This window comes from Sardina pilchardus, chromosome 16 (genome assembly GCF_963854185.1).
Source record: "Sardina pilchardus chromosome 16, fSarPil1.1, whole genome shotgun sequence".
Classification (NCBI taxonomy): Eukaryota; Metazoa; Chordata; class Actinopteri; order Clupeiformes; family Clupeidae; genus Sardina; species Sardina pilchardus.
The window spans coordinates 31,630,127-31,642,626 of NC_085009.1; the positions used below are offsets into that span (position 1 = coordinate 31,630,127).

At 44.2% G+C, this 12,500-nt stretch overlaps 2 protein-coding genes across 2 annotated transcripts in view; both read right to left on the bottom strand.

Moving 5' to 3' along the window:
• fcer1g (Fc epsilon receptor IgFc epsilon receptor Ig) overlaps positions 1 to 8,468 on the bottom strand; it is a 21,614-nt gene extending 13,146 nt beyond the window's left edge. Inside the window, exon 1 of the mRNA XM_062515921.1 lies at positions 8,282 to 8,468. Coding sequence (XP_062371905.1) covers positions 8,282 to 8,342 — 61 coding nt within the window. The 5' untranslated portion in view covers positions 8,343 to 8,468. The remainder of the gene's footprint in view (positions 1 to 8,281) is intronic.
• A 397-nt stretch (positions 8,469 to 8,865) lies between these two features.
• Positions 8,866 to 12,500, bottom strand: part of ndufs2 (NADH:ubiquinone oxidoreductase core subunit S2) — a 15,377-nt gene continuing 11,742 nt past the window's right edge. Inside the window, exons 9-14 of the mRNA XM_062516619.1 lie at positions 11,964 to 12,083; positions 11,493 to 11,622; positions 10,290 to 10,385; positions 10,019 to 10,102; positions 9,861 to 9,918; positions 8,866 to 9,125 (exon numbers count right to left, since the gene is read on the bottom strand). Coding sequence (XP_062372603.1) covers positions 9,088 to 9,125; positions 9,861 to 9,918; positions 10,019 to 10,102; positions 10,290 to 10,385; positions 11,493 to 11,622; positions 11,964 to 12,083 — 526 coding nt within the window. The 3' untranslated portion in view covers positions 8,866 to 9,087. The remainder of the gene's footprint in view (positions 9,126 to 9,860; positions 9,919 to 10,018; positions 10,103 to 10,289; positions 10,386 to 11,492; positions 11,623 to 11,963; positions 12,084 to 12,500) is intronic.

Genomic DNA, 12,500 nt, shown 5'->3' on the forward strand with positions numbered 1-12,500 from the left:
TGTGTGTGAAGTTTGGTGTCGATCGGACAAAATCTGTAGGAGGAGAAGGCTTTTAAGTGTTTTTGACAAAATCCAAAATGGCGGAAAATCCATCATGGCGGAAAATGACGTCATAGGGTCCGTTGAACTCAGGCTGGTCCAAAGATTCCAATGATACCTGACTTTTGAAAATTGACCCAAGGGGTCAAAAGTTACGTGCGTGAACACACGTCTAACTTTGACCTGTTGGTGGCGCTAGAGCGTATGAGGTGCCGACATGAAACTTGGTGAAATTAATCATTGGACTGTCCCCAATCAGTGTGCCAAATTTCACAACTTTTCACCAGTCGGTTCTATGGGCTGCCATAGACTTCAATGGCAGAGGAATAATAATAGTTTATAAATATAGCTGCAAGCAGCAATGTGGGGGCCAAGCAGGCAGGTCAAAAGGCCAGAGTTGCCATGGTAACTCAATGCTGTTAAGTCAGGTATGTAGTTTTAAGCAGTCACAAGAATTTTGATGTCAAACAACCCAAGATTGGGTGAGATGCAAGCCCACTTCCTGTTTGGCGGCTTCGCCGCCAATTTCGATTGGCTATTGCGGGCGAACGGTTAAAGATATCATTCCGAAAAAGCAAGGCCTATATTAGACTCGGGCTGAATATCATCTGTGTAAAGTTTCGTGAAGATCGGTCAAAGTTTGTGACCTGTACAAATGTTTCAGTGGTTTTGATTAAATCCAATATGGTGGCAGAATCAATTATGTTGATGTCACAAATTGAGCTGGGCTAGCCTTAGGACCTCCCACAGTATTACCAGACACCACTAGCAAGTTTTAATTCCAAACAAATCAACAGCTACAGGCCGAAATGCCTTTTGGCTAATTGCGGCGCCCCCTAGAGATCAAAGGTCACCAAATTTGTTGAGCGTCCTCCTGATGCGGTCCCGAGTCGACATACCAAGTTTGGTTTTGATGCGCGCAAGGGTTGATGAAATATGAGCCCACTTCCTGTTTGGCGGCTTCGCCGTGAATTTCGATTGGCTGTTACGGGCGAACGGTTATAGTTCCGAAGATAAAAAATAATTCCAGAATACAAGATGGTCTGTAGATTATGTGTGTGAAGTTTGGTGTCGATCGGACAAAATCTGTAGGAGGAGAAGGCATTTAAGTGTTTTTGACAAAATCCAAAATGGCGGAAAATCAATCATGGCGGAAAATGACGTCATAGGGTCCGTTGAACTCAGGCTGGTCCAAGGATTCCAATGATACCTGATTTTTGAAAATTGGCCCAAGGGGTCAAAAGTTACGTGCGTAAACGCACATCCAACTTTGACCTGTTGGTGGCGCTAGAGCGTATGAGGTGCCGACATGAAACTTGGTGACATGAATCATTGGACTGTCCCCAATCAGTGTGCCAAATTTCACAACTTTTGACCAGTTGGTTCTATGGGCTGCCATAGACTTCAATGACAGAGGAATAATAATAATAGTTTGTTAATAATAATAATAATAGTAAGAATACTAAGAAACACAATGGGGTCCTCGCAGCTTCGCTGCTTGGCCCCCAAATATAGCTGCAAGCAGCAATGTGGGGGCCAAGCAGGCAGATCAAAAGGCCAGAGTTGCCATGGTAACTCAATGCTGTTAAGTCAGGTATGTAGTTTTAAGCAGTCACAAGAATTTTGATGTCAAACAACCCAAGATTGCCTGAGATGCAAGCCCACTTCCTGTTCGGCGGCTTCGCCGTCAATTTCGATTGGCTATTGCGGGCGAACGGTTTAAGATATCATTCCGAAAAAGCATGGCCTATATTAGACTCGGGCTGAAGATCATCCGTGTCAAGTTTCGTGCAGATCGGATACATTTTGTGACCTGTGGAAATGTTTAATGGGTTTTGATTAAATCCAATATGGTGGCAGAATCAATTATGTTGATGTCACAAATTGAGCTGGGCTAGCCTAAGGACCTTCCACAGTATTATCAGACACCACTAGCAAGTTTTCATTCCAAACACATCAATAGCTACAGGCCGAAATGCCTTTTGGCTAATTGCAGCGCCCCCTAGAAGTCAAAGGTCACCAAATTTCTTGAGCGTCCTCCTGATGCGGTCCCGAGTCCACATATCAAGTTTGGTTTTGATGCGCGCAAGGGTTGCTGAAATATCAGCCCACTTCCTGTTTGGCGGCTTTGCCGCGAAATTTGATTGGCTGTTACGGGCGAACGGTTATAGTTCCGAAGAAGAAAAATAATTTCAGAATACAGGATGGTCTGTAGATTATGTGTGTGAAGTTTGGTGTCGATCGGACAAAATCTGTAGGAGGAGAAGGCTTTTAAGTGTTTTTGACAAAATCCAAAATGGCGGAAAATCCATCATGGCGGAAAATGACGTCATAGGGTCCGTTGAACTCAGGCTGGTCCAAAGATTCCAATGATACCTGACTTTTGAAAATTGACCAAAGGGGTCAAAAGTTACGTGCGTGAACGCACGTCCAACTTTGACCTGTTGGTGGCGCTAGAGCGTATGAGGTGCCGACATGAAACTTGTTGAAATTAATCATTGGACTGTCCTTAAGCAGTGTGCCAAATTTCACAACTTTTCACCAGTCGGTTCTATGGGCTGCCATAGACTTCAATGGCAGAGGAATAATAATAGTTTATAACTAGAAATGCAATTCCAAGGAATTACCAGTGCATGAAAATGCAAAAATAGATAGATAATGTAGATATGGTTACTAAGGTGTAGCTAGGGTAAACATGGTGGTTGCATAGTTTACAGAGTGTTGATAGTGTGAAGGTAGACAGTTTAAAGATGAAACATTCCAGTTCTAACTTAACTAATGATTTATATTCATGTTAAAATGTTGATTAGCTAACTTAGCTAATGATTTCTAGCAGTTACGTTAAAAATGCTAATTATGCTAGCAATGCTAACTTTACTAACAATGCTAACCAGGTTGATTAGCTAACTTAACCGATGATTTCTAGCAGTAATGCTAAAAATGCTAACTATGCTAACAATGCTACATTTGCTAACAATGCTAACCAGGTTGATTAGCTAACTTAGGTGATGATTTTTTGCAGTTATGCTAAAAAATGCTAACTATGCTAACAATGCTAAAAATGCTAACCAGGTTGATTAGCTAACTTAGCTAATCATTTCTAGCAGTTATGCTAAAAATGCTAACTATGCTAACAATGCTAACTATGCTAACCATGCTAACTAGCTAACTTGCTAGTGAGGACTTTTATTTTGAAACATTTGTTGCTAGGGTATCCATGGTGGCCACTATCAGGAAACAAGAAGTTGCTGCAGTACAATGATGTTGGTTGCTATGGAAACGGTCATAAACGCTTAATTTTAATGGTTGCTATGTTGGTTGCTAGGTACATGGAGGTTTCATCTAGTTGACCGGAGACATGGCTGATGATAACTGACAGTGGGAATGGTTGAACAGTTAAATAGATTAGTAGTTTCAATGGTTAAATGATTTAATAGTGTATTATTGCAGTGAGGACTTTTATTTTGAAACAGTTGTGGACAGAGGAAACAGTTTAACAGGTATATGTAGTCTTCATAGAGAATGTATGCTTAAAGCCTGAGAGAGAGAGAGAGAGAGCTGCTGCAGCTGGCCTGGCCACCTGGCAGAAGATTCTAATTGCCCTATTATGATGTCATAATCACAATGTTAAGTCTATGGGGAAATTGTCATTTTAATTAATTAATAGTTAAAAAAGTATAAAAGTTACAAAGTTGAAAAATACAAAGCCCGGATGGCCTAAGTAAGACCTACGCAGCGCAGTTTGAATGAAGTTTCTACGTTAAACGGTTGAAGCTCCATTAAGTGCGTTAGAAGAAGAATAATAATAAGAAGTTTTGGAATAACAGTACAGTGCATTTTCATGCACTGTAATAATAATAATAATAGTAAGAAAACATAGAAACACAATGGGGTCCTCGCAGCTTCGCTGCTTGGCCCCCAATAATAATAATAAGAAAACTAACAAACACAATGGGGTCCTCGCAGCTTCGCTGCTTGGCCCCCAATAAGTTAATCTGAGTGTCAATGAACTTTCAGGAGTAGGTCATGACTTTCTTTTTCACTAAGGTATGAAAATTAAGTGACACAGAGGCTAAATCCTCTAGTCATTTTCCAACATAAGAAGGACAAGAGAATGCACTACATTTGAATGAAAAATTAAGTGTGTTGCCATTTGTAGGTCAGGGGATGATGTCTGTAAAAACACGGTACTTTGTTGAAAAAGTCCATATTTACAGTTAAAACTGTGATTAAAAGGTTCTAATCAGCTGGAAATGAGACAAACATGGCGTACATAAGAATGGCTGTACTGAGAAGAACCTCATGCCTAATGCGATTTATGGTGGAGGGGGTGTGATATTGTGGGGCTGCTTTTGTTCCCAAAGGCCTGGAGAAAATAATTAAGCCGCATGGCATCATCAGGAACCCCAAGAAAAACCGGAACAGTTTCAGGAGATCTATCAATCTCTGCCAAGACACTAAAGGTGGGTCATGATTGGGTCATTCATCTGGTCAATGAACCAAAACAAACATGTGGATCAGAACAGTAATGGTTTACTGAAACCAAATCAAGCTTCGGTCCTTGCCATCTCAGCCCCCTGATCCAAACTCCATAAGAAAACAGTGGGGAGAGTTAAAGAGGAGGAGGCACAGTGTGGACCTATGGACCATCTGGGGGTCTTAAATCCCTTTCCTTGTGTTCTCCAAATGTATGGAGTATCATAGGAGAATATTATGGGCTGTCTCATTGCCATAGGGATGCTAGAGAGGGTATAACAAGCGTGGGGGCCAATAATATTGTGAGCGGTGTGTTTTTCTTAACAATATTGATCTCTTTATTTTTTGAGAGATTTTCCTTTCTCTCAAAAAAAATTAGTCTCCCTTCAAGGTTGAATTTGTCCTCATTGTTTTCATTGTGAGAGTACACTGCCTCACCAACAGGTAATTCTTTACACCAGGTGTTTAGTCCATAACTTAATCTCTATGGGGAAGATAGCAGGTTTCAGTATGTGGAGGGTGCTGTACTGTATAGGCCAGAGCACTTCTCTATGGGGAAGATAGCAGGTTTCAGTAACGCTTGCTGGCAGAGTGAAACATCTCACACACACGTAGCTAAAGATAGGCTGGCCTGTGTTAGGTAGAATAAGGAACACACACACTTCACTTCTCACATGCTGCAACCACACACAGGCCGACTCAACGTGCCGAACGTGCACACACACACACACACACACACACACACATACAGTACAGGCCGACTCAACGTGCCGAACATGCTGCACACACACACACACACACACACACACACACATCGACTCAACATTCTGAACATGCTACACGCACGCACACACGCACACACTCACGCACACACAGGCTCATCATACTGAACGTACGGCCCAAACTGGAGATCTCTGGATGACGGAGAAGCAAGAGATGGATTCTGATGGCTACATGTACGAATGTATGAGTGTGAAATGATGAAATAATTATGTCTAGAGAGTGAATGTGTGGGTAGGCCATAACGTAGAGAGAATATGTGTGTGGCTCATAATGTCTGGACCCCTGTGCAGTACCTCTGACACAGTAACTGCACCAACATGTACACACAGGCACACACACAGTCACACCCTCACTCATACATACAAACACACACAGACACTCCTCATACTCACTCATACACACACACACACACACACACACACACACACTCCTCATACAAACACACACACACACACACACACACACACAAAAACACAAACACACACACACACACACACACACGCACACACGCACACACGCACGCACACACACACGAGAATGGAAATGCTCCATGAATCTCTTCTCTGAGCTTATCTTCATGTTCAGGGAAAAACAGATCATGTCCGACACTCTCCATTCTGCTGGCACATGGCTACAAAACACGAGTGGCGGTAAGTTTTCCAGGCTATGATTGCATCAAACACACAATGTTCATAACAGTAACCAATTGCATTTCCAAAATAACCTTTCTAACACTGAATGTATGTGAGATTCAGTACATTATCTCTGTTGTGTAACTGTGGAATTGCTTTGAATCGCCACGGATTTAATTCCACTTTCTTTGGGGCGGAGCCAATTCAATTCAAGTTCCAATTGATGAATTGAATGGAGACCAATTCTAAAATTCTGAATTTTGCAAAAGCTTGGTATGTGCATTGCGCGTGCCCCTATCCCAGCACATTGTTGAGTAAAGCGTGAGGAGTGTGTGTGTGTGTGTGTGTTACAGAGTGAACAATGTTGGAAATGATCTGGCTGATTTGATCTCTCTATTCTGCATGTGGGCCTCATCTGCAGCAGTGGTACTGAAGGCTGTAGTTCTGTTCTGACCGCAAGAGAAGAGCACTTCTCTTTTCTCGTTAGTCGGCCAATTCTGTTCTGTTTTCTCACCATTACTGCCGTCTGCAGCTAAATGACCAAATGTCCCTTACGGGTTCAAAACAGCATAATGATGATCCTTTTACCACATAAGCCTTACAAGTTTGCTGCAAGGGAAAAAATCTAAATTCACAAATAAGGCCTAAAAAGGCCTTAGCCTTCTAGACAGCTATGAATCAATGAAACCCTCACGTTGATTGATATGAACTTCATCTCTAGGCGTAGATGTTTCCAGGTATTTGTGTTACCACCAGTTTAAGACCAATCAGGTAAATTAGTAAAGAAGGCCATTGCTGGGTCCAGGAGGTTGGGGTCAACGTTGGCAGCGGGGCTTAAAGCAGGACAATGCCTGTGTCCGAGAAAGTCTCTGAATTGTTCTCGCTGTTCTAAGTTTTAGCGTCCCACAACATGGCTTCACACACACTACCCGGCTCCTCTTCCCTTTGCTCCTTTAGATCACATACTGGATTTACTGTTGAAATCAGGCAGCCAGGGTTTAGGCGGGACCACATATCTGACACGGAAATCATGAACTAATTTTTTTTTTCTTTTTGTGTACTCTGTGCACCAGGATATGACCGTGTGTGTGTGTGTGTGTGTGTGTGTGTAATATGACCAAGTGAAGGCCAATAAGATGGAGCTGTAGAGAGCGATCTTAAGATAGCATGAAGATAATGATGTGGTGTGTGTGTGTGTGTGTGTGTGTGTGTGTGTGTGTGTGTGTGTGTGTGTGTGTCTGTGTGTGTGTGTACTGGATCCTGACATTCACCACATGACTGTGGAGAAGCTACTTGAGGTACTAATGTTACTGTATGTAATGTAAATGTTCACATAATGATCTCATTAACTCCTTAATTACAGCCCTCATACGCACATGATAGAACCCAGAGGGGTTTTATAGAAGCACGCACATGTCGCTTTCAGTTATAGGTCTGACTTGCGGAACTGCTAACATTTGAAACAGTGGGAAGCAGAGGTGTAACAATTCACTCGACGTCAGCTATCAGCGATTGATTACTCGTCAACAACTAGCGTGAGAATCAGCTGAATCATTCATTTAACCCCCAACTGTCGTGAGAATCAACTGAATCTTTGTGAGCAACTTTCTTTAGAGGGAATAAAAACTGACTTTCACAAGTTTCTGACTTCACAGTTCTGGTCCCTGAGCTCCTCTTTGTCTGTGAGCGCGGACTGGAGCTGCACCAGTGAGGCACTTTAGAGGCACAAAACAAGACTGCAGAGCTTGGGGGCTTTAAGATTGGATTAGCACTGATCACAATTTCTCACCATTTCTAGACATTTCATACGTTCATACATCAACATGTCATTTTAGGAAAACACTGGATGTTGCAACCAGTCACACAGTCTCATTTCCCTTTTCCGATTAGTGTTAGGACAGTAGATATGTGGAGTTGGCCCTCAGTAGGAAAGCTGTAACATTGCATAAAAAATGTCGACGTCAAGAAGAGTATTTCTCTGGTGTCGTCTGCTCTGAGTCTAAGCAACCACTAGGCCATCGCCCTCCACCCTCCAGAGTGGCATGGTAACACCCTCTTGCTCACACACAACAAACATATACTTCCACACACAGGATTCTATATTTTTCATGATTCTATAAAAAAAAAATTCTTACGCTATACGAGTTTGTGAAGTGGTTTTACGCTAAATACGTCTGTGAAGTGGTTTTACAGAAAAAGGTCAGTGTGAATTCTGCAGAAGACTGCTTCCGTCCTATTAGCCGTAAGATTCAGTTAGCCGCGCTAGCCACAGGCCATAGTGCCTGGAAACCCACCTGGTAGGGGACTTCACACACACACACAGACACACACACACACACACAGACACTGACCTGCCTGGCCGAAACACATCCACAGAGGTATGGCCGAGAGGAGGGAGCGTGAGGTCTTCATGTTCCAGAACACACACACACACACACACACACCCAGAGAGACGGATCGTGATGGAGAGCGGAGAGCGGAGCGAGAGTGTGTGTTCAGTCTTCTCAGGAGTCGGGCGTTTGAACTGACGGAAAGAAGTGGTGTGTGTGTGTCTGGTGTGTGTGTGTGTGGAGGGGAGGGGAGAGGGGTGGGGGGGGGGGGGCTGGCTTTGAGGAAACTGTGGTTGCGGTGTGTCCATTTTAACTTCAGACCCCTCCTACTTCAGAGCTGTAGGCAAGATTGACACAGACACACTCACACACACACACACAGACACACACTCACACAGACACACACACACGGCTGTATCACGCTCCCTTTACTCTCACACATGTACCAGTGAAGTCGTATCACCACCAGCTAGCCCTTCAGCCCGTCACACCAGCCAGTGACCTCATTTCCTGTTTACACACAGCTAAAATTCCACTGCCGTCACCTCTCTCTCTCTCTCACACACACACACACACACACACACACACACACACAAGACAGCAGCTTGGTTTATTCTAGTTTATTTACATTTCATAATAGATAATGCAGCAAATAATGAGGGAAGAGATCTTTAGCCCCTCCTCCTTTCAAATACCTATGGAGTTTAAACGTTTATACAACTGGTGTGTGTGTGTGTGTGTGTGTGTGTGTGTGTGTGTGTGTAGGAGTAGGGGTGAGCACACACAAGTTGACTGCAGATGGACGAACACACAGGCGTCAACGTCGGTCAACGGTCCACTTCTCCAAACACAATATCCTGGGTGCCTGAGAGAGAGAGAGAGAGAGAGAGAGAGAGAGAGAGAGAGAAAGAAAGAGAGAGGGAGGGAGGGAGGTGTTAGTCACCACTAAAAACACACATGCGCATTCATACACAGATACAACCGCGCACACATGAACACACGCACACACAGAAAAAAACGCGCACACACATACAGCAACAACACGCGCACACACGCACAGACTTGGCCACACATATTTGCAGAAATCTTAGTCAGGCCTTGGGCATGGAGATCAAAGAACAGCGCGCGCGCACACACACACACACACACACACACACACACACACACACGTGGGAGACGCTGAAATAAAGTGGGATTAGCGCCACCTGTGGCTAATGGCAGGACAGAGGCAGAAGTCAGAGCGGCTCCTGTCACATGACCAACGACTTCCGTCACATGACCAGAGACTACAGTCACATGACCAGAGACTATCGTCACATGACCAGAGACTATCGTCACATGACCAGAGACTTCCGTCACATGACCAGAGACTTCCGTCACATGACCAGAGACACAGTCACATGACCAGAGACACAGTCACATGACCAGAGACACAGTCACATGACCAGAGACTATAGTCACATGACCAGAGACACAGTCACATGACCAGAGACTATCGTCACATGACCAGAGACACAGTCACATGACCAGAGACTATCGTCACATGACCAGAGACACAGTCACATGACCAGAGACTATCGTCACATGACCAGAGACTCACCAATGATGGCCACCACGTCAGCCAGCATGTGTCCCTGCGACATCATATCCAGGCCCGCCTGCGGAGGGGGAGACAGGGTTAGCCATATGTCCTTACAGCAGTCACTCAGAGTCAGCAGCCAATCAGAAGGGTGGGAGTGAGGAGGGGGCGGGTCTTACCAGGTGAGTGAAGCCGGGGGCCTTGATCTTGCAGCGGTACGGCCTGCTGGAACCATCCGACACCAGGTACACGCCAAACTCACCCTAACACACACACACACACACACACACACACACACATTAACAACCAGGTCTACTGGAGCCCTCGGACACCTGATACACTTCAAATGTATATCAATTCATGTGAAATATTAAATGAATATCAAATTAACATCAAAAACCAAATCCAGTCTGCCTGCATGCGCACACACACACACACACACACACACACCTTGGGTGCTTCAACAGCCGTGTAGGTAGCTCCTGGAGGCACCTGGTATCCCTCAGTGTAGAGCTTGAAGTGGTGAATGAGTGACTCCATGGACATCTATAGCAAAGAGAGAGACAGCCCAGTTAAAAACACACACACACACACACACACGTTCACACACACATCCACGTTCTTCTCCACTGAATGAGTTCTTCTTTACTGAATAAGACCTGAATGAGTTCTTCTCTACTGAATGTGAACTGAATGAGTTCTTCTCGACTGAATGAGGACTGAATGAGTTCTTCTCTACTGAATGAGTTCTTCTCTACTGAATATGAACTGAATGAGTTCTTCTCTACTGAATGAGGACTGAATGAGTTCTTCTCTACTGAATGAGTTCTTCTCTACTGAATGAGTTCTTCTCGACTGAATGAGGACTGAATGAGTTCTTCTCTACTGCATGAGGACTGAATGAGTTCTTCTCTACTGAATGTGAACTGAATGAGTTCTTCTCTACTGAATAAGTTCTTCTCTACTGAATGTGAACTGAATGAGTTCTTCTCTACTGAATGTGAACTGAATGAGTTCTTCTCTACTGAATAAGTTCTTCTCTACTGAATGTGAACTGAATGAGTTCTTCTCTACTGAATGAGAACTGAATGAGTTCTTCTCTACTAAATGAGTTCTTCTCTACTGAATGAGAACTGAATGAGTTATTCCCTACTTAATGAGTTCTTCTCTACTGAATGAGTTCTTCTCTACTGAATGAGTTCTTCTCTACTGAATGAGAACTGAATGAGTTATTCCCTACTTAATGAGTTCTTCTCTACTGAATGAGTTCTTCTCTACTGAATGTGAACTGAATGAGTTCTCCTCTACTGAATGTGAACCGAATGAGTTCTTCTCTACTGAATGTGAACTGAATGAGTTCTCCTCTACTGAATGTGAACTGAATGAGTTCTTCTCTACTGAATGACTTCTTCTCTACTGAATGTGAACTGAATGAGTTCTTCTCTGAATGTGGACGGCATTAATCAGTTTGTAAAGCCTCAGAAGTACTATTCCATTCTCTGCTACTCTGACCAAACTGCAGGTGTTAAAACAACCACTGGTCTCACACACACACACACACACACAAACAGTATTGTAAAGCCTGAGCATCACTAATGCTGAGAGTCTATAAGCCAACAACCAGTCCTCATTACATTACATTCACACACACACCTTCATCTCGGATCTCTTGGGAGGGGCCACCTTGGCGTCGTCCACTTTGATCTCCCCATCAGGCATCTGGTTAAGCGCCTGGACCATGATGCGCAGGGACTGCCTCATCTCCTCTATACGGCACAGGTACCTGGGGCACACACACACACACACACACACACACACACACACATCTGGTTAAGCGCCTGGACCATGATGCGCAGGGACTGCCTCATCTCCTCTATACGGCACAGGTACCTGGGGCACACGCACGCGCACACGCACGCACGCACGCACGCACGCACGCATATCAAGGATGGTAAACAACCGCAAATGAGATTATGTGAGTGTATGTGTATGTGCATGTGTGTGTGTGTGTGAGAGTGTCTGTTTCTATGTATGTGAATATGTGTGTGTATCTCTTTACCTGCCATAGCAGTCTCCATTTTGTGTGTGTGTCTGTGTGTGTGTGTGTGTGTGTGTGTGTGTTACCTGTCATAGCAGTCTCCATTGGTGCCGATGGGCACGTCAAACTCCATCTTCTCGTATCCGTCATACGGCTGCGACTTCCTCAAGTCCCACTTGATACCTGAACCCCTCAACATCACACCACTGCACGCACACACACACACACACACACACACACACGCACGCACACACACGCACACACACACACGCACACACACACACACATTAGAGAGCAAAGCTAAGGCTGTGTACACAGTGATTTACTTAATTCTGAAAATGCTCAATACAACCACCATCCACTCAAACACACATCGCAAACACAGCTGCTTATATTCACTCGCTCTTACACACGCGCGCACACACACAAACATACACACACACACACACACACTATATCCTTGCTCTTGCACATACACACCAGGGCTGTACAGTGCGATATATCTGGCGCACATGCTACAAAAAATCAGTGTGTGCGATGGACGATTGACCAGCGTAGCACTGGTGAGATACAAGTATCCAAAACATCCAACTCCAAATATTGTGAATCACGCTGGTGCTAGT